Source organism: Homarus americanus, unplaced genomic scaffold, assembly GCF_018991925.1.
Source record: "Homarus americanus isolate GMGI-L3 unplaced genomic scaffold, GMGI_Hamer_2.0 scaffold6956, whole genome shotgun sequence".
Classification (NCBI taxonomy): Eukaryota; Metazoa; Arthropoda; class Malacostraca; order Decapoda; family Nephropidae; genus Homarus; species Homarus americanus.
In genome coordinates this window covers 26114-47102 of record NW_024736814.1, presented here as the reverse complement: position 1 = coordinate 47102, position 20989 = coordinate 26114, and the positions used below count along the sequence as shown (strand labels likewise).

The 20989-nt window shown below is 37.9% G+C and overlaps 1 protein-coding gene across 4 annotated transcripts; it reads left to right on the top strand.

Annotated features, from left to right (window-relative positions):
- The first annotated feature begins 569 nt into the window (after nucleotides 1–569).
- Nucleotides 570–18551, top strand: LOC121872484 (glutamic acid-rich protein-like). 4 transcript variants are annotated; one of them, XM_042375274.1, is made up of 16 exons: nucleotides 570–687; nucleotides 4065–4201; nucleotides 4756–5031; nucleotides 8186–8379; nucleotides 9157–9290; nucleotides 10756–10864; nucleotides 11252–11332; nucleotides 11900–11980; nucleotides 12776–12897; nucleotides 13558–13641; nucleotides 14249–14343; nucleotides 14674–14753; nucleotides 14979–15198; nucleotides 16144–16236; nucleotides 16469–16604; nucleotides 17533–18551. In XM_042375274.1, the coding sequence occupies exons 2-16, from the start codon at nucleotides 4096–4098 to the stop codon at nucleotides 17741–17743; spliced, it is 2022 nt and encodes a 673-aa protein (XP_042231208.1). In that variant the 5' UTR covers nucleotides 570–687; nucleotides 4065–4095; the 3' UTR covers nucleotides 17744–18551. The 4 variants fall into 4 exon arrangements, with proteins under 4 accessions (XP_042231208.1, XP_042231206.1, XP_042231204.1 ...); XM_042375272.1 differs by having other exon boundaries at nucleotides 4732–5031; nucleotides 14692–14753; XM_042375270.1 differs by having other exon boundaries at nucleotides 4732–5031.
- The last annotated feature ends 2438 nt before the right edge of the window (nucleotides 18552–20989 follow it).

Genomic DNA, 20989 nt, shown 5'->3' with positions numbered 1-20989 from the left:
ACTGTATAGTTACTTAAAGAGCTTCATTATCTGTTTTTGTTTTAAACCTAACCTAATCTACCCTAACCTAACCTAACCTATCCTACCCTAACCTATTATAAACTAACCTATCATACCCTAACCTATCCTAACCTATTATAACCTAACCTAACCCCCAAGTAGCGTTAGGGTATCTGATCGTCAGGTGCTCCTCAAAACATTCGGGATTGCACTGTTTATATCTGGTAAATTATAGCTACACAGACTATTTCAATTTACTCCAATTGTACACTTCATTCATTTTCTCTCTCTCTCTCTTTTCCATCCCTTTATTCCTATACCTCCCTCCTCCTTCCCATTCTTTCCTTCTTTCATTCCAAGTTCTGCCTCTCTCTTCTCTCTTGCTTCTCCCTCTCCCTTCTTCACCCCTCCATCTTTCCTTCCTTGCTTCACCCCCCCAGTACCTCCGCTCCTTCCAACTCCCCATTATCTTGGGCCAGCCCACCACGTCCTCCCACCCCCGCCCCCTCTCTCCCTCAGTGCTTATCCCCGTCCATCCCTCCTCCTCCCCCAGGCCTTGTCCTCTACCCCAGAGCACCTCCCCCAGAACCCTCCCTCCCCAGCCCATCCAGCAGCCCGAGGGAAGCAATGACAGTCAGTAACAGAGAGGCAGTGACGCCCCAGAAGGGACGCCGAGTGGAGGCGGTGGTGAGTACATACTGCCCTCGTCTCTTTGTTCCCCGACCCTCCCTCTGTGTACCGCGTCTACAGCAAGTGAATATCCCCGTAACCTCGTGTTCACTGTTTATTGTTGTTTACTCTACATATTATCATCAACTTACGTACATAATGTGGTGTATTAAGGACCTCGCAGCCTTGTGTTTGTACTTATCCCTCCAAGGAATGTACGGTGTCAACGGTTTGTATACTGTAGGTTCCTGGAGTGTACTGTACATTACTTGTCTGTGTCATATACCACCTCAAATGATGTACACTACACATGGTAAAACTTTATCACTGTATTACGATATCGTTGTTTGTGGACTGAAAAGTTCGGACGTCAAATTCCTCCCCAAACTGGTGATGTGAGAACGTGTACAACTGACTCGCTTAAGAGGACAGTTGAAAAAGTTCATTATTGACATGACACTGATTATTAGGCCCAAAGACACACGATAAACACACACATATACACACAAACACACACATACAGTAGGTATTAGGCAGCTACCAAACAGGGAGGTACTACCGCCTGGGAAGATATTGGAAGCATAATGTGTTGTCTATGGTAGATCTTCCTGCCACATGGCATTACGAAAATTGTGACCAAGTCCCAGGTTGCTGATCTGACTTTCTGCCTCATTTACACACAATTGCAGGGTCTCAATTGTTTCTCTTACTATTGATAACACAACATACAAATATTGTTTCTCACTTTTGATTTTTTTTCATTTTGTATTTCTTTGTGGTTTATTATTATTATTATTATTATTATTATTATTATTATTATTATTATTATTATTATTATTATTATTATTATTATATTTTCGCCTCCCCCCAGGCCCCGATGTGGGTCAGTGACCTGTGCCTGGGTGGGCTAATTCCCGTAAAAAAAAAACACATATACACACAAACACACACATATACACAAGGTAGAAAACAATTATCGTGGTGGTAATTTTGAACAATTAAACTGTCTTATTCAGCTCTTTGGCGCGAAAATAGATTCCCTTAATTACTCCCGAAGCTGCAGACGCGAGAGAGCTAATGGTTGACCCTTATATACTTCAGTGGTGGTGATAATTATGGTGGTAATGGTGTTGGAGGTGGTGGTGGTGGTAGTGATTATGGTGGTACTGGTAATAATGATGATGGTGGTAGTAATAATGGCAATAATGGTAGTGATAAAGGGAGTGGTTGTGATAATGTTGTTAATAATAATAATAATAATAAAGGTGGTGGTAATAATGTTGTTTGTGGTAGTGAAGATAATGGGAGTGATGGTGCCAGTGATGAAGGTGGCACTGCTGGTTATAGTAACAGGGAAATTGGTGATAATGGCGCTAGTAATAACAGTGATAAACATTATTAACACCAATAGTGCCTCTGGTGGTGATAGTAACAGTGATACTGGTGTTGGTGGTGGTAATGTAGGTGATGGTGGTAGTGGCAATGGTGGTGGTAGGTGGTGGTAGTGGTATGATTGTGGTAATAGTGGTGGTGGCGTATAGTGAGTCGTTTGTTTGAGTGGGCAAGGTGATAGTCGTGTTACAAGGTCCTGCTAACATTCTAGATCAGGTTCAATGTGAATGTTTCAAGTCCCTCAAGGTCAAGTCCGGTATCTATGCTACAGTACACTCCTACAGTCTATATTTTCATTTTTACATTCGTTAATAACAAAAATCTAAGTGAAAACATTACATTTGTTAACAATAAAACTATAAAACTCAAAACAGTTTATAAAATAATACCTTTTTTTGGTGTGATGTAAAAATTATTTGATGAGAAACACGAAATTTGTCTCAGGTAATACAGTCCACGTAAAGATTCTTCTATCACAAAATGGTAATAACAGCGCCTCTTGTTTATATGTTTTGATAACTGTTACTTAGTTATAAAGGGATTGGGTAAAACACACTATGAATCTATTATTTAGGTAACATGCTATTTTAACCTTGTACGTAGTGTGTGTGTGTGTGTGTGTGTGTGTGTGTGTGTGTGTAGAAAAATTGTATTGTACTGTACTGTATTGTACAATAGATAGGAGGACATAGTTATAGCAGATAAATTGTACTATACATCAACTGAGGTGACAAGAACAGTGTAGTACAACAGGCAGTAAGTACAGGTGAAACGTACAGTAAAATACAACAATCAGTAAACACGACGTAGCAGATAAATACTCTAGTAGGACTCACAGACTACACAGAGAATGCAAACAGTCACCTGGAAACCTTACCACAACTCCTAGCTTATTGTAAATGTGTAAGAACAACTTGCCGGAGCAGGTGATCGGGTTACTAAACTTGTTGACATTCGAGAGCCTACTGGACAAGCACCGGATGTCATGAACGATCACAGAGCTGAATGTACCCAGTCGAGCCATCAGCCCAACCGATATATAAATCATACACATGGTTTACGTTGTAGACACAGACATAGAATATTAATTATTTTAAGGAAGTAAGAAATATATATATAATAAATTGTAGATCGAATACAAAAAAAATACAAATCAAGAAGGCAAAGAGGTGGACAATGTTGCAAGGACAGAAGGTGCTGGTGGGAATCAGGTTTATACCCGTGTTACAGACAGTACTCGTATAACAACCGTGTGAAGACGTCGCGAGTTTTCAGGTTGTTCATGGCATTCAAAAAAACTGGACTACATATCCCTATTGTATATCGTGTGACTGTACTGTAAGCTAAGAACACCACAATAAGAAAAGAGACAGGCATATTGAGTTGTGTTGTAAACAGACCCACAAAGAGCTGAACACGCAGTGGGTTTCCTAAAGTACTCTTCTGCAGCCTACGTGATTCTTGGTTGATGTGATGTGCTTTAACTGATGTATTCGTCACCTCAGCTGTTATACTTTGGGCCTCCCTATAAGCATGCAGCTTTAAGTTCGTGCTCACTACCCGAATACCATAAAACTGTAGTCATATTCTGTAGCGATTCCAGATCCCTTTTCCCTCCTGCTCCTCACATTTTCCTGATCGGATTGAGATTGGAATTTCGGTCATTTTTCTCCCATTTAAAACAGCGCCCCCTTTTAAATGAAGTGGATCCGCCTCCTGATATTAGCTATATCCTAATGTATGAAAATATTATTGTGCTTGTATCTGTCAAAGACAATAGTTCAAACGATTTATCTTAGGCATCATCATGACATCATTCTTCCTCCTACTTCCCACACATCCCTTTTCCTCCACCTCCCCCATCTCCTACTTCCCACACATCCCTTTTCCTCCACCTCCCCCATCTCCTACTTCCCACACATCCCTTTTCCTCCACCTCCCCCATCTCCTACTTCGTTCTACACGGAGCTCTAACTTCCCCCCCTCTCTTTCTCCCATCACAGCTAAGAATCGACGTTTACTATCGACGTCACGATGAGAGGTGATGGTGGAGGGAAAGTGTTGGCGGTGTTGGCGGTGTTGTGTGCAGCTGCCGCCTGGGACCTGGCGGAGGAGGAGACGATGGGACAACCACAACTGGGTCAGTAGTTTCTCTGTGTTTCTGCTATTGGTGGGGAGAATAGGGAAGTAGTTAACGGGGAAAGTGAAACAAATATAGAGGAAATAAAACATACAGCCCCCCCTGCTGAAACAAAGGATAGTGGGTCGTATATGGGACAGTTAACAAGAATTAAAAGAAGTGGTTCGGGTAAAGAGAGTCTTATCCTGATTGAACTGCTTCAGTCAAAAACTTTCTTTTTAAATACAATGGTGAGTGTTATAGAAATGTATGTTCTTTCAAGATTCTGGCCAGGTCTAATGAAAAAATTACTGTACAACGTGTAAAAAAATAAGGGTGTATTTATAAATCCGACACTATTTTGTATGACAGCTGCTAAATAGGTATATGAAAGTGACCCCATTTCGTAGAGTATATCTTGCTTTATATGTAAAATTGTAGAGTAATGGAAAGCTGGAGAAAGTTAAGATTTAATGTCGTACCAGTAAAAATAGTAATTTAACTAATACACCTTAAAAAATAATAACATTATGATGAACGTCTACCCCAAGATACCGACATCGTCCCTCCTACAGTGGCACCAAGAGACTACCTTGAGGGAGAGGTCCTGGAAGATGCTCTAGGCGACTGGCTTACCCAATTCGACACCTACACCTTCATGGTAAAACAAGACGTCGACAGCAGCTTTGACGAAGAGAACACTGCGGGAGACGAGGATATACTCACCGATGAGGAAGGAGCACCCGGCGAGGAGACGTCTACTAACGAGGAAGACGATCATGCCTCCTTCGCCCCAATCTCCGTCCTACTGAGTGAGGATGGTCTTCTCAACCCTCACCTCGACTACAGAGGTGAGCCATGCTAGGTCTGAGAAAGAATAAGCTAATGAACATAAGCAATATTTATAATTTCATTCTAATTCTAAGTCTTTCTATCCTAATATAATATTTAGCTTTCTAAGAAGACTTGATACAGGTATACTACTTCCGGAGTCACCTGTTATATACTGTAGGTGAAACTATTACACGGTTTTAGCTGCAATACAGTAATTCATAAGCTAAACAACACCTAAATACAATATTGCTGTCAGACGTATTATAACTAACCTTAAGCACTTCCGACTTGACCATTATTTAAAAGAGACCCATCTTAACTGCACAGGAACAATTTATTTCATATTAAGAAACAGAATACAAACCTATCTAGGAAAGCACAGTACTGGCGATAAGAGCGGTTTCAGAACTCTTAACTACATGAGGTATATTGGCTGGGTTAGGGTATTGGTTTTCTACAGTTTTATTATTAAATATAAACTTAAAATATACGGTAGGCTTTATGATATTAGTTGCATTGTTTGTATTCATTTGATGACCGAATCTCAAGATGAAATTGTCTGATTAGTTGTTTCTTGGTAAGCAGATGCCAAGTGGGATAGTGACTTGTTACATTCTTCAACTGGTCAACAAAAGTCTTCATGTTGGGAGCTAAAATAAACCTACACTGAACCATTTTGTTTTTATTTTAGCATAAATGAGGCACTGAACATAGCACTGATGTGGATAGCAATTGTCAAATCGGCAACAACGAAACAAAAAAAAAACGTTCATCATAAGGGCAACAAGCAGGGTTTACATAAATGACTTAATTAATGAAAACAAGTCTTTCTCTGTTAGAATTATATCACTGTAAACATTGAGACTATTTTTAGACATTACAAGGTCACACATGAACCTCTGCTGGGCTTGTGTGTCCAGGAAGGGCGACTATCACTGTTTTAATACACTGAACTCAGCCACTGCGCACTTATTTTTAAACATACCCCGCAGGCTGAAACAATAGCCTATGAACTTGAATGACGATTTTACTGATTTATTATCTATATATTTCTCTACTTCTATTTCGGCAACACAAATGAATTTCCTTACAGAATATATACGACTGTACCTCCTCCCGGCCACCCTAATCTTACCGTACTGTGGGCAATTATTTTCACGGCTAAGAAGTGTTACAATATCTTAATAACTTGACACTTTGGCGATGAAGTAATCCGATATGTGTAATTATTGTACTGTATTATAACTCCGAACTGATAATTATAATATGTTACCATTGTATGAAGAGTATCGATATATACTCAAGTGATAAGAAACGGCCCAGTATATAGACGTGGCACTTGTAGGCCTGTTAAATATAGGCCTATAACATGATGATTACAGTATTATGGAACACACACACACACATGCCGTCCTAACAGTGCTAATTAGTATCAAATTATTAGTAAATGAAAGAATAAATACTACTGAAATTGAAGGAAATGCTGTAAATTGATGCTTGGAGCCACTTTGTATTATATTTCAACACCGGGGCCACTTTGTATTATATTTCAACACCGGGGCCACTTTGTAGTATAATTCAACACCGGGGCCACTTTGTAGTATATTTCAACACCGGGGCCACTTTGTAGTATATTTCAACACCGGGGCCACTTTGTAGTATATTTCAACACCGGGGCCACTTTGTAGTATATTTCAACACCGGGGCCACTTTGTAGTACTGTATATTTCAACACTGGGGGCTACTTTATACTAATATTTCAACACTGGAGGCCACTTTGTAATATTTTTCAACACAGGGGCCACTTTATAGTTTATTTCAACACCAGGAGCCACTTTTTCATACATTTCACCACTTGAGGGTTGTATTGTTCAAGGTACTACGAATAATCATTGCTCTTATCCTGATTTAGCGTAAGACTTCACATTAATTCAGCAAGAACATAGTACAAGCATGTGCAGGCAGGTATACAGCAGTAAGGCAAATTCACCTTTTAGTTGGTCTCATGCACATGACTGACTCACGAGTTTTCTGGTATATATTTGCCCTAAAACAAGTGAAATAAAACAAGTAATTTCGAAACAAATGGACTATAGAGGAGCATGATAACAAAGAACTAATAGCATGAGCACTCCATGGAAAATTCTCTTACTCTTTCGGTCGTCCTCAGTCAGCAAATTATTTAATTATGAAAATCATAGTTGTGGTGAAACACCAAGTCTTCCACATGGCTTCTAATAAGTTATAGTTTCGCATTTTTCTTATTATTTGTTGTTTTGTGACTCAGTTTAGAAATACTTATAAATTTATCGTGTATATCTTTTTTATGAAATTTGTTACTATATGAGGACCGGATAAACTTAAAATACTCTTCCCTGCATAGTCTCTCTTCCTCCCTCTCACACCCATCACACACACATACGCATGTACAGTACACTCTCTTCCTCCCTCTCACACCCATCACACACACATACGTATGTACAGTACACTCTCTTCCTCCCTCTCACACCCATCACACACACATACGTATGTACAGTACACTCTCTTCCTCCTCTCACACCCATCACATACATGTACAGTACACTCTCTTCCTCCCTCTCACACCCACACACACATACGTATGTACAGTACACTCTCTTCCTCCCTCTCACACCCATCACACACACATATGCATGTACAGTACACTCTCTTCCTCCCTCTCACACCCATCACACACACATACGTATGTACAGTACACTCTCTTCCTCCCTCTCACACCCATCACACACACATACGCATGTACAGTACACTCTCTTCCTCCCTCTCACACCCATCACACACATACGCATGTACAGTACACTCTCTTCCTCCCTCCCTCCTCTTTCACACACACATAGTCTCTCCTCTATCCCTCACAGTCTTACAGCTTCTCTTGCTCTCTCCCTCACACAATCTCTCTTGCTTTGTCTCAGTCTGTCTTGCTCCCTTCCTCTCACAGTCTTTCTTACTCCCTTCCTCTCCCACTCTGTCTCTTTCTCCTCCCCCTCACACACGCACTTTTCCTCTCTCACACACTCACTGCTCGCACCACTTATCTTATTAACTTCAATCCCCAGTAACAACAGAACAAGCCCTCCTAAATACCACAATAACATCTTACCAGCTGCCCATTACACGTCCCGTCACCCACAGTGCTGGTGGAGTCACTGGTGGCCGAGGAAGGCTTCGTGTTCATCACCCTTGGGAAGTATGCCAACAAGTCGTCATGTGGTGTGGGCGGGTTCTCCAAAAACTCCACTCCAAACGTTACTGAGAGTCGACTGGACATTGAACATCAGCTGGAGGACTTCAACACAACTATCATCGCATTTGCTCTCGAGTCTAAGGTGCAGTATGTACGAGTTAACCTGTACTGCATGATCAGATGGCTCTATGACGTACTAGCTTAGCCCTGCAGTTTTGAATTGAGTTTGAAACATTTGATTGTGTCCTAAGCTGAGGTAGGATTCCATAAAAATGGTTTCCATTCCTAAAACAATTTCACTCCCTTCACATTTCAATACTGTATACCATACCTGACACCTGTAATACACTGTACTCATTAAAATACATTACAATAGTTTTATAACCAAAATTTTTTCTTGGTTATTTACTTTAGAAACATGATTTCCCTGTTCACTAGAAGTGGGAACATCACATGATTATTTTCAATTTAATAAATTAAATATTTAAAAAACATTTTGAAGAAAGAATTATTTTTTTTAATACAGGTAGTCCCATTAACTTTAATTCTTAGTCTTTTCGAAACAGTTTAACTTCCTACCTGTACAACACAGTATACAGTATAGTCCTATTAATGTTAACTTTAAACAGTAAATTATAGTATTTATCAAAATATACATTAAATCTCATGTTCATAAAAACATATACAGTACAGCATTCAATGGTGTGTGCCTATTGTTTCCTTATACCTGTACAGTACCTATAGAACCAACTCCTCTGATTTAAGCAGGTGAATTGAACAAACATTTTGCTGTTTAGAATGTATTTATGGGCAACTCACTGTTGGAAGATGTGTCATTGGGTACTTTACTACTTGAAGTTAGTCATTGTTATAAAAAACTAAATAAATATATAAATTGCATTAAATTTTCCCCCCACAGAGTACCTTCAGTTCCCTTAGTTCTTCCTGGGATGAAATCAGTGAAGATTTCTGGTGGGTGGAAGGCAAGCTGGTGGGAGGAGGGATTCTGTCCCTTACCTTCACACCCCCAGTGTGTGGCTGTCTCACCTTGAGGTAGGCCCTGTGTATGACAACTGATTGACTCATTTTCAGATTACAGTAGTTAGTTACAAACTTTTAGAATCAATTTCAATTTCAGATCTAGTTTTTTTTATTAAATTTCATTTTTTTTCATATTGAAATTCATATAACACTGTTCAGAAATACAATTAAGTTTAAGCACAAACACAGACTTAGGTGTAAGTCTGTACAGGTGTAATAATTTCTGTCTGGTAACAGTACAGGTATTATAGAGTTGGTGCTTTAACCTAGATATAAAAAGGGCTGTATTAAAGAAGACTACAGTACTTGTTCTGTGTATTGTACAGTACATGATACTGTAGTATAGTCATGCTACAAGGGCAGATCCAGGAACATCAAAAGGGGGGCCAAGAAGTTGTGGGTGGTGGACCCTGGCAAACACAGTGAGCACACCCAGCTGTTTTTTTTTTAATCTGACCAATGTCATCGGCATTTTGAGCCACAAGGGCATTCTGAGGCCATTTTGAAGTCATTTGCACTTGATATTAGGAAATATATTCTGAGGTCAATAATAATTACTTTTTACTATACAAAAATGTCTAAGTACAATACTGTATTAAAGAAAAAGTATTGGAATTTTTTGATGAAAAGGGGGTCTGGACCCCCCCTGGATCTGCCCCTGCACTGCACACACAAACTACAAACTGTTGTGGTGTTTGTGATAAGTGTTGTGGCATATGAGATTGCATAGAAAGATAGTACTACTATATTGTACAGATTATGATGCACTGCACATCAACTCACACACACCCACACATAAATAATATAGAGTTTGAGCAGTACCATTACTTGTGGCAATTGTAGCATTGCTAATTCTTACATAATTTGCATCAGACTGCACAGTACAGTTCTGTATTTGGTACCTTTGTATGATATTTTTCAGCTCACTAAAAAATATTTGTGCTTAAGATTCACTTTGCACACTACATGTGTAGAATAAAGACAATGAAAGGGCATGCATGCACAGTCCAGTACAGTACACTGTACAGTACTGTACATGCATGCCTTTTCACTGTAATCCTGGTCTCAACCCATTCCTATTGCTTTCTGCACATGCCTTGCACCTCTCAACCACATTATTTCCTCCCTCTGCATTGATATTTCTGTATCCTGTCATCCATTGGCAACAAAAAAGGTACAGGTGGCAAAGGTAACAGATATACTATACTGTATACAATAGATAGATAAATTTAAGATGCCTAATGTATCTTGTGATTGTCAGTATTACTTTATCAATACAGGTCTATACTGTACACTATACATGTTACCTTAGTTCACATACCTGTACTTTGTAAATAAAATATCATTATATCTTTATCACTTGTGAACCTGTTTAAACACCATTATTACTATTATCAGTAGTATTTGTTTTGGTGGTGTACGGTATTATTATTTGTTTACTGAACATCACCTTAACACCTAACTGTGTCTCCTGCAGCACCTACTATGCTCTTCCTGTGGGAAACCTGACTTTGGTGGTTGGTCCTCAGGCCTATCCAGCAGAGCTCCAAAAGTTAGTGTGTGTTGACCCCTCAGCCAGGTACGAGGTAAGTGTTTATACAGTACAGTAGTTGCAACTGGAGACCCTTCAGCCAGGCGCTAGGTTAGCATACCTGGATCTGGCAAAGATTAATTGTGAACTAAACCTGGATCTTTACTGTCTTTTTAAATGTCTACACAATTTAAGGTCTACACAATTTAAGATTTAAATGATTAAAGACTACGGTATTTAAATATAACTGTGCTGTACACAATTGAAAATGTAAAAATTATAACACATTTATATAACTATAGTACGTATACAGTATACAAATGATAAGAGAAATATTATGCAGGAGAATGTTTAACAGTCAATAGGTGAATAAAATATAGAACATATAATAACATGCAAATGATTAAGTGAAAGAAAAATTAAACAGTGTTAATCTCAACAGGCATCTGAGGAAGGTGACGAGGAGGCTGACGAAGACCACATCTTACAGGACATTGGGCATCCAATTGTTGCAAATTTCATGGTAATTTGTACTGTACCAGAGTAGTTTTAGTTATGACAACAGCTACAGTTAATGCCAGAATTACTTATATTGTACAGTACAGGCATGGTTTTAGTGACAGTTAAAGATATGGTCAAAGTTACAGTCATATAGTATTTACAGGCACTGTTACAGTTTTGGTTGCATTCTTGGTTACAGTCACGGTGCAGTCAAAATTACAAGAAAAGAGTCAATGTCACAATGATGATTAGTGATTTTAACCTTCTGCTTAAAACCTGAAATTTTACTTCCTGCTGGAGTAGTAATTGGAATCTAACTGCTTAAGATAACCACTGAGGCTACACTATTAAAGGGGTGAAGCACAGACTGGATGCAAGAGGAAGAAGTAGATTAGAAGTGACAGAAAGGATGTACAGTACTTGAGAGCATTATGTAGGGTGAACGGACACAGAGAATCAGAAATACAGAAATAAGGAGGAGATACAACAGTGAAAAAGGTACCAGGCCTCTTTACATAACGGCAAGAAAAAGTTAGAATTACTACTTAGAAATATAAAGCAAATCCTAACCGGTGTTTTTTATCACAAGGCTGAAGATCTACATGGTGAAGCAGAAGACACAGAGGAAGATGAGGGACAAGACAGTAAAGACCCCAACCAGCCTGAGAGGGTAATTTTTGTTTGTGTTTAATAACTACTTTCCAAACCTTAATGTAGCTAATGAACAAATTCTTATTCACTTTTGTTCTTTAGGGAATGGAATAATTTGATAGAGTATCCAAGTTCTTTCAGGCAACAAAAACCCCAAACAAACCTTTCCTAATCAAACCAAAGCAACCCTGTGGATAGTCAGGTTGGGTCTTCTTGTAGAGTTTTTTCCAGTCATTTCCTTGTTTTGAATATGCCATCGTTAAGTGGTCATTCCTTTACTGTACTGTAATTTTGTTTCTGCAATTGTTGTAAAGACCTCAGTATAAGTCTACACAATAATAAGTGCAAAGATAGTCACAAATACGTAATAAGGATGTTTCAGTTGTACGGTAGTTTTGGAGCTGGCAACTTGCAATCATTTTACATTAGCTTTTTTAAAAATGGGTAAAATTTACAGTTCTTTTATCATTACACCCACATGTATAGAGTCCTCATAACTTATTCCATTCTTTAAATGGTACATCATAAAATATAGCACACCAAAATAAATACAGTATATGAAAATTATCGCTTATGTTGTGAAGATATTTGTAAATACTGTTCAGTAAGGTATTAACTGGAATTATACACCAGAAAACAGTCTACCAGCTTGGCCAGACTTAGAGTGCACAGAATTGTACAACATAAAAGCTCAGATGAAGCTATTACTAGTGGATTTTGATTGGGCAAACCATTTTGGCAAAGAAAATATCAGATTGCTAAGCACAGAGGCATTCCAATCCTGATTCTTACATCCCCGGTTTAAACCTTTCAGACTCCAAGACCAGGAAAACTAGGGCGGCGATTCAAAGGACAAAGGGGAAAGAAAACTGCTAAACGTCTGGAGAAGAAGAGGAGGAGACAAGAGAGGCGGCAGAGGATCCGGCAAGCTGGGAGGCAGGTGTTCCTGCATTGTTTCTCAGCTGAATAGTACAACTAATTCAGTTTACTCTTTCTCAGATTTAATGAAAGAGTCTCATTTTTACACACACACACACACACACACACATTTTACCTTTATTTTTTGTCATTCATTCATTCAAACCTGCATCTATAAAATATGTATTCACTTTGGTTCTCACATTCCACAGCAAGATCTCAAATTTAGTTTACTGCTTTTACTTACATAAGCCAGCAGCACACATTAGCAACATGTCCTTCACCAAAAATCACTGAACAATGTGGTCATTCATGTACAGTAACTAAAACAACTATCTGTTTTATTTCATAGTTTTAGAAGTTATTTATGTTCTGGTTCCTGTGTTTCTCAAACTTAAAACAAGATTTATTCTATTTTCTTCCCTGTATGAATACTGGACACTACTGTAGTTCTTGGTCTGTTTTACCCTGTTATGACATTTTGGAGAACCTTTCAGTTATAATTTAAATGCTTTTGATGGAATAATGATAATTTTGTGTTACAGTGCTTTACTTTACCCTTGTCAACACCATTAACAAGTACTGTAATGGGCATGTATGGTTCCTTGAATGTACCTGAATGTCTTCCAGTGTTAATTAAGCCTAGACTTAGATTCCATTTTCAATTTTGGCACACAGACAAAAGGTTCGCCTCCAGACCAATCAGGAGAACCGTGCAAACAGAACTCTCTGGAAGAACAACAAGAAGAGGCGTCAGAACAGGTGAGACCCTTTAGAACAATCCGAACCTAACCAAATCTTAAAGAAATCTAACTTAACCTTTATATAATTCAACTTTAAGATGGTTTAACATATCCATAACAAAACAAACTTTAAAAAAGTATAATTAATTGACACTAACATACCCTAATCTATTCTTAATGTAATTCAACTGTACTAATCCTAATGTAACCGTAATGCATCTTAATCTAACTTAATTTGAAACTAGTAAACCCTGATGTACACTCACCTGACCTGAACCTAACTAATCTTACCCTCACATTATCCAACCTAACTAATTCAGAAATTTTAAAACCTGCCTAAGGTTAAATGTTAACAAAACTTTAAGAGATTCTGTTAGTTGTCATCATCTGAATGACCATCTATTCTATGCTACTTTTGCCATTCCACTTAGGCATGTAATTTTCTGGAAAATTCTTAATCTAATTTTAGACATTTGAAAGAATGCTAATAAATTCAATATATCAACTGTTGATAAAAGCTACAATGAAAATGCCTGCAATTTAAAAGTGTCTAGATACAGTACTCATCATTTTAATAAGTTGTTGAAGAATATTTTATTGACTTATTGACAAGCTTTTGTCTTTAGGAAACAAGGGCGACATGGTAAGAAGGCCTGGAGAAAGTTTAAGAAGCAAAACAGAAAAGGAAAACGCAACAAGTTCTTCTCGAGACACCACAATGGTAAGAATGATCAAGAGAGCAATAAGACTGTGATAGAATTTTCTATCAAAATAAATGGAAAAGTTATTAGATGAATACAGTACAGGCAGTTCCTGATTTATGAAGGTTTAAGTTACTCTGGTTTCCTCCTGGACTGTACTACATGAATCCTGAGAGGGGCAGATCCAGGGGGGGGTCCAGACCCCCCTTTAATCTCCCCTATTTGATATTCCTGGATCTGCCCCTGTACTGGACCCATGAAGCACATGGGGGGATATAAAAGAACACTGGCTTCCCTTCACCATCAAAGCAGTACACAATAACTTTAATTTTATTGTTCCTTTTATGCAGAGTCTTCTGCCCTGCCAGGTAACACCACAGAGGAACATATGGAGGACCACCATGAGGAACTCAATTCCACGCAGCAACTGGTAAAGTTAAATTTGGTTTGGTTACGTTCTTAGCAACAACATTTCTTTAAGTACAGAGGTGTACTGTCTTGTTCGTGGTAGTCAGTAAAGCAGTATTAGTGTCCGAGAGGCATACCTTGCGCATAATTTTCCTGATAGGCAATATTGGGCAATGTTAGTGAGCAGTTTATATCAGACAAAGTTTTTCTAGAATCTGCATAATATCATTGTTTGTCGTTATTAAAGATTGAAGATGAGAGACTGGTAGACATTCTACTTGGTGGAACATCTAACACCAGTGAGGTGGACAGCAGTTTTGAAAGCCTTCTTCTGGAAGGAGGCCATGATCTGGAAGAAAATGACGAAGCAGAAGCCAATGATATTCCAGGTGACATGGTGGAAGCATCACCAAGATCCCGCAGAAAAAACAGGAGACAACAAAGAAAGAAGAGACGCAGGGAGAAAAGTTAGTTTTTCAGTTAAAATATACAGTACAATAATAAAATAAATAAATTCCCTCCCCCTTCTACTTGAGGGTTTTCATTATTATTTTTATGACTGATATGGAATTTCAGACCTGACCCACAAGAAAATGCCATTGTTTCTGATACATGACAATAATATAACAATCTCAGTATGTTGAAGAAATCTTCACATTTTCAGTCACACCAACACAGGGTGAACAAACTGTATTTACTCATGAGGCATAGGCACACCAAATGGTTATTTGGAGAGAAAGATGTTTTATTAACTAATCGTTATTATCATCACCCTTTTACATGTTTGCAGAGGAAGCAATATTTAAGAAGTCATCAGTTTTTTGGTTTGATCTCAATTCAGTTGACCACCAAGTTTTTACTTCATTCAAGATCTTACGAGCAGCACTAAGAATTTTCATTGACTTTCTTGGATCTCATACATAAGACAGCCTCTGCCTCAGCACTGTTTTTCTCATGATATGACTCCAGACAATAGGTCCTGTGATGCTATATAAAACACAACAGCCAAATTGTACCCACATCAAATTTCCCTTCCTCACCGAGATAATGAGACCTCTCCACTGCTAGAACACTTAGACGGTGACCAATAACATATCATTCAGGTGTGGCCTTTCTGTCATAAAAATGTCCTTCTTTAACAAAATATTTACTTAATATTTTAGGATAGAACCTGGATATTTTAGGGAAAGGACTTGAATATGTTTTGAAAAGAAACTTGATATTTTAGAAAGGCACCTAACTATTTTAGGAAAGGACCTAGTACTGTACTGGATATTTGTCATCGTCTCCTAGCTATCCTCACTAACCAGGACAGGTTTGTTCAGTGAATATTTATTTTTTTATTTTTTTTTTAGGTTTTATATATTGTATTATATTTTTCTTCTTGTTTAAAAGATATTATTTAATTACAGAGAAGATCTATAGTCCTGGGGAAAAGTTTTGCTGTAAGCAGGGTGTTAAACACAAGAAATACATAATTCTGGTCAATACCTCAGTTGAGGAAGGTAAGAGGTGATCAAACTCTTGGTTACGTATTAATTCTTCAGAGAAAATTGCATGACATTTCATTTTACTTGCTGAGAAAATTAAGTACTGTAAAACATTTACTTGTTAGAATACAGTATACAGTATGTTTTTTTTAAGTACATTACAGTAATGTCAATTGTCAATTTCAGTTGTTAGTGGAGTGACAGAGACAGAGAGGTAAAGTTTACTTTTGCTAATTTTCTCTCCCAGGAGATGTATCTCCAGTTTCCTGCAACTCCACTCATGATGTTGTGACAACTTTTGCCATTCATCAGTTTGCAATTGCTGAGGACCAGTGTGAAGCAAACTTTTTAATATGTTGCTCAAAGTTCACATCTGAAATGTGGTAAGTAAATTTGTTTTTTAAAAAACTTTCATCATCAATAACATTTTATAACCATTTTCCATGCTCCCTCTGCTCACCACTATAAACCCAGGTGCCAGCCCAGAAAATGCAGCTGAATCCAGGGGATGGGTAAAGGTCTGGTAATCCAGTTGCCTTCAGACATGCTGAAGTGAAGTTTTAAGGATGGATGCCCTTTCTAGTGCTATTTCACAAGGTGGAAACAGCTAACAAGGCAGGTTCACAACTCCCCAAGGTAATCAAAGGTCACCTGCAAGTTTGGTATGGAGGGTACAGTATTTTTTCATATCCTCACACTTTATAAAGTACAGTACAGTTCTGCATACTATTTTATAGCATTGTTCAGTCACCCTTTTATCTATTCATTGAACATTTCTAATGTTTTTATCAAATTGTGTATTATCAAAAATTTTTATTACTCATGGAAAAATACAGTCACAGGTCATGGCTCCAGCTTTTATGGTTCTAGGATTCTGGGAATGTCATTGCTCACAGTTAAAGCTGTTTTACTGATGTGTCTACCTGGAGGTTCACTCCTGTGTGAGACTAGTATTTGTGAGTTTGTGTTACTTAGTCCATCACAAAGGTGTTGGGAGGCAGCTCTGGCCCCCATTGCTCCCCATTCCAGCCATCTTCTTCAAACACAAATTTCCTTAAGTTAATAATTTTGAAACTGTGAGTCCAGAGAGGGGTTTCCAAAGTGAGCTGTATACTAATATGCTCAAGTGATTTCCATCAATATTCTACAGATTGGTTAAACCGTTCCTGTCCATAATCTTTGGAGTGAGTGAATGTGGAGTTGAAGTGACAGGAAGGCTTCTTTTTCTCCCCCCTCCATCCTACCACTTGGTTTCTATTCATTCTACCTTCCTCCCTCACTCTACTGTATCTGTCTCTCTCCATGTTACAGGGATGCTATCAAAGCAAAGAAAACAGCACGCAGAGTGCAACGGAAGGAGAGACGAAAGGAACGTCGCCAGCATCGCAAGCAGCAACGGAAGGAACTACGCAAGCAACGCAAGCAGGAAAGGAGACGACATCGGTGGCAAAATGTGCAGGAAAATGAGTTGGAGGAAGACTATGATATCACGGTCAGACCCTCGATTGGTACAATAGTTTAGAAGACAAAAGGGATAGGTTGAATATAGAGAAGGTGAGATTTTTTTTCAAGTATTAGTAGAGATTGTTCCATGTCAATAAAAAGTGTTCTTTCTTTGGATGATGATGTCAACAAAATCGCTCTCAATACTGTATAGAAAGGAGTCTATACGATGAGACAGAATTGGGAATATGATGATAATAGATTAAACTCTAGTTGGAAATCTGATGCTTGTAAATGTAACTCTTACTGAAAATCTGACATCTAGAGTTTGAACTCAATTATGAGAACTGACTCTTGAGATATGATCTAAGCATGGAGGTCTGAGATTTAAGAGATGGAACTTTTATAAAGGGATGAAACTCCTGAAATTTTATTATAATGAATAATATTGCACAGTGTTTCATTAGTGTTGGAGGAATCATGAGTTGTCCATCAACATGTGAAAGAAGGTTTTGAGTAATAATGAAGAAGTAATTAAAACTTTATACAGTATTATTTGGAGAAAACACTCAGGAGGACCACAGCCCATCTTCACACAATAAATGAAGATTTAATTGATTAAATAAGTAAGTATTTTTTCATTAAATGCTCAAAATCTTTTATCATTATTAATACTTATGACCTTGTAAGTAGTGATGGGTTCATTATCACCTTGAAGTGACATTAGCAGTGGTGGCTGATCACAAGTGTAGGTTTAGTTGGGTAGTTACATAGCCCCTTGTGCACCATTCATTTTCCTATAGGCCAATCATTTTTTTACCAGACAATGATAAATATCTCTGAAAACTATAATTTGTCATTATAATAAAGAATTTCTGATAAAGGTACTTGGTTTTTCTTTATTCATTCATATTACTTAGCTTTTGGGTTCAATGCCAGTGAGAATGCCTCAGATGTGAATGTTTTTAGTATTAATCAGGGACCAGATTCGCTAAAGACTTACGATCATTGTAAGTCTCTACGATCAACCTAAGTTTGAACGGGTGATTCACAAACAGTTTATGGTGGCTGTAACCCAATTTATAGTACAGTACAGCAAAAGTTCGGTGGCCACTAAGTACCCATAAGCTTTTGCAAGGAGGAAATAACTCCCGTTTTTTCTCTTACACAAACCGTTCCAAGGCACATAGACCTGCCAGATGTACAGTACCTCAAACGTCACTATTGAGAGTGAAGCTGAGAAGATGTAACCAATGATTGCTTTAGCTCATGACCGTACACTGAGGAGAGAAAGGGTGTTTAGGAATCCTTTGGATTCGCTACAAATTGTAGGGATATTCTCTGGCTAGATACATCTGTTAATAGCTGTAAGGTTTTTTGCAAGTGGTAGTTTCCAAAAAGTAGTTGATGATGTTACTAGCTTAAGACAATCAACTGTGTCAAGAATTATAAAAGGCACTTGTTCCAAAATGATAGTACAGTACAGTATAATAATCATGTACAGTAATTATTATTAGTTTTATTATTATTAGTAGTAGTAGTTTTATTAATACAGTATAATTATTATTAACAAAAATCTCATCGGAGAAATTCAGCAGCCTTCTGTTTTAAAATTGTCCCTCCATTGTTCTTCTCACGTATGACTTTATGCTTCATCAGCTGGCGTAGGTAACTTGTGATTGGCTAATATTCCTTGATCTAGCGAGGAAACAAAACAAATACACCACAACACCCTCTGGTGATAGCTTACTGAACTTAACTTACTTGCAGCTAGGTGTAGTCCTCAAAATGCAGGTGTGGTCCTCAGAGGGCAGGTGTGGTCAACTGTGGTCCTGAGAGTGCAGGTGTGATCAAGTGTGGTCCACAGAGTACAGGTGTGGCCAATGTGTGGTCCTCAGAGAGCAGGCGTGGCCAGGTGTAGTCCTCAAGAGCCTTGGTGTCCTACTGAAAACCAATTCTTTAGTTTTTAGGGGAAAAAATACCGAAGCTAAGTCACACAAATCTCTAACCCTCTACACCACTCTCACCTACCACACACCCCTTCTACACCCTTTTAACACTCCATATACCCCTCTAACTCTGCACACACTCTTCTTAACATTCCACACAATTCCCCATTTATCACACACCCCACTAACACTCCACACACCCCTCCCAGCTATCATATACATCTGTAATGCTTCATATATCCCATTAACACTCTACTTACCCGTCCCACACACTTCTAATGCTCAACGCACCCTTCCCACTTATCATGCACTCCTCTCACCTAGCATACATCCCACTAACACTACACCCTCCCGACTAACACACCACACACACATAGTACTGTATATTGAGATTTTTTTCATTATTACTAAATGTCTTTTTAGAAAAAAAGAAACTCCAAAATTATTGGAAATGTTTTTACAAAATTTCACTAAATTTCCCCCCTTTCAAGAATTTTTCTGATTTAAAAAAAAAAAAAAAAAAATAGAAATAAAGATACAAATAATTTTTTGAAATTTCCAAAACTACAGTATTTGAAAAACATTTTAGAAATTTTCATAAAATATCCTGAAGATGAACAGCCACTGGGGAGATGATTCATATAATAGAATGGTAATTTAGTCTCAAGATGTGACTGATCTGTGAAACAAATTAATAACCAAGCCAACCTACAAGCTAACCCGGAAACCTTTTATTCAAGCTGTTGATTATTCCGGGTGTATCAGTACATTTGTTGTTAACATATGAATCCTTTACATTGTATTTTCACATTTTCTTCTTTAATATTCTACATAATATGCTGCCTTGTTTTCTAAAAAAAAATTAACTCGTCTAACTTAATACAGTAAGTCCTCAATACAGTACAATGTATGCAAGTTCAGCATATGCAAAGACCCCATTCCTACCATGAATTCAATTAATGTGAACAAAATTCAGCCTTATGCGAGAGGTCATACTCCCTGATATGGATTCAAACCCTGATGACTCTGCAGATGTCACTCCAACACCATCACCCACTGTGTAAAGCCTCTACCACCACCTCCATCAACTCGTCTACCCGAGTTGATGTATCCTCTTATATTGTTAAGTACACTGTACTGTACACTTGCTTTATCTATTATTTTGAAAATAATATTGTATTAATTTGTTTTATGGTTTATTTGTCTTGAAAATGGGTCTGAAATATTTTCATTTTGGGTGTGGAATGCATCCTATTTTTTTTCCATTTAATTAAGTATTCAATATACAGTACAGTATGTGATTTTGATTCATGTGAGGGTTTTCAGGAACGCATACACCGCATATATTGAGGACTTACTGTACAGTATAAAAGAAC

Excerpts from the sequence above, each read along its gene's own strand:
- LOC121872484 (XM_042375270.1), top strand. The coding sequence starts at position 4,096 with ATGAGAGGTGATGGTGGAGGGAAAGTGTTGGCGGTGTTGGCGGTGTTG. Across the intron at positions 5,032-8,185 it reads CCCTCACCTCGACTACAGAG|TGCTGGTGGAGTCACTGGTG; the intron begins GTGAGCCATGCT and ends CGTCACCCACAG. Across the intron at positions 14,344-14,673 it reads CTTCTCGAGACACCACAATG|AGTCTTCTGCCCTGCCAGGT; the intron begins GTAAGAATGATC and ends CCTTTTATGCAG.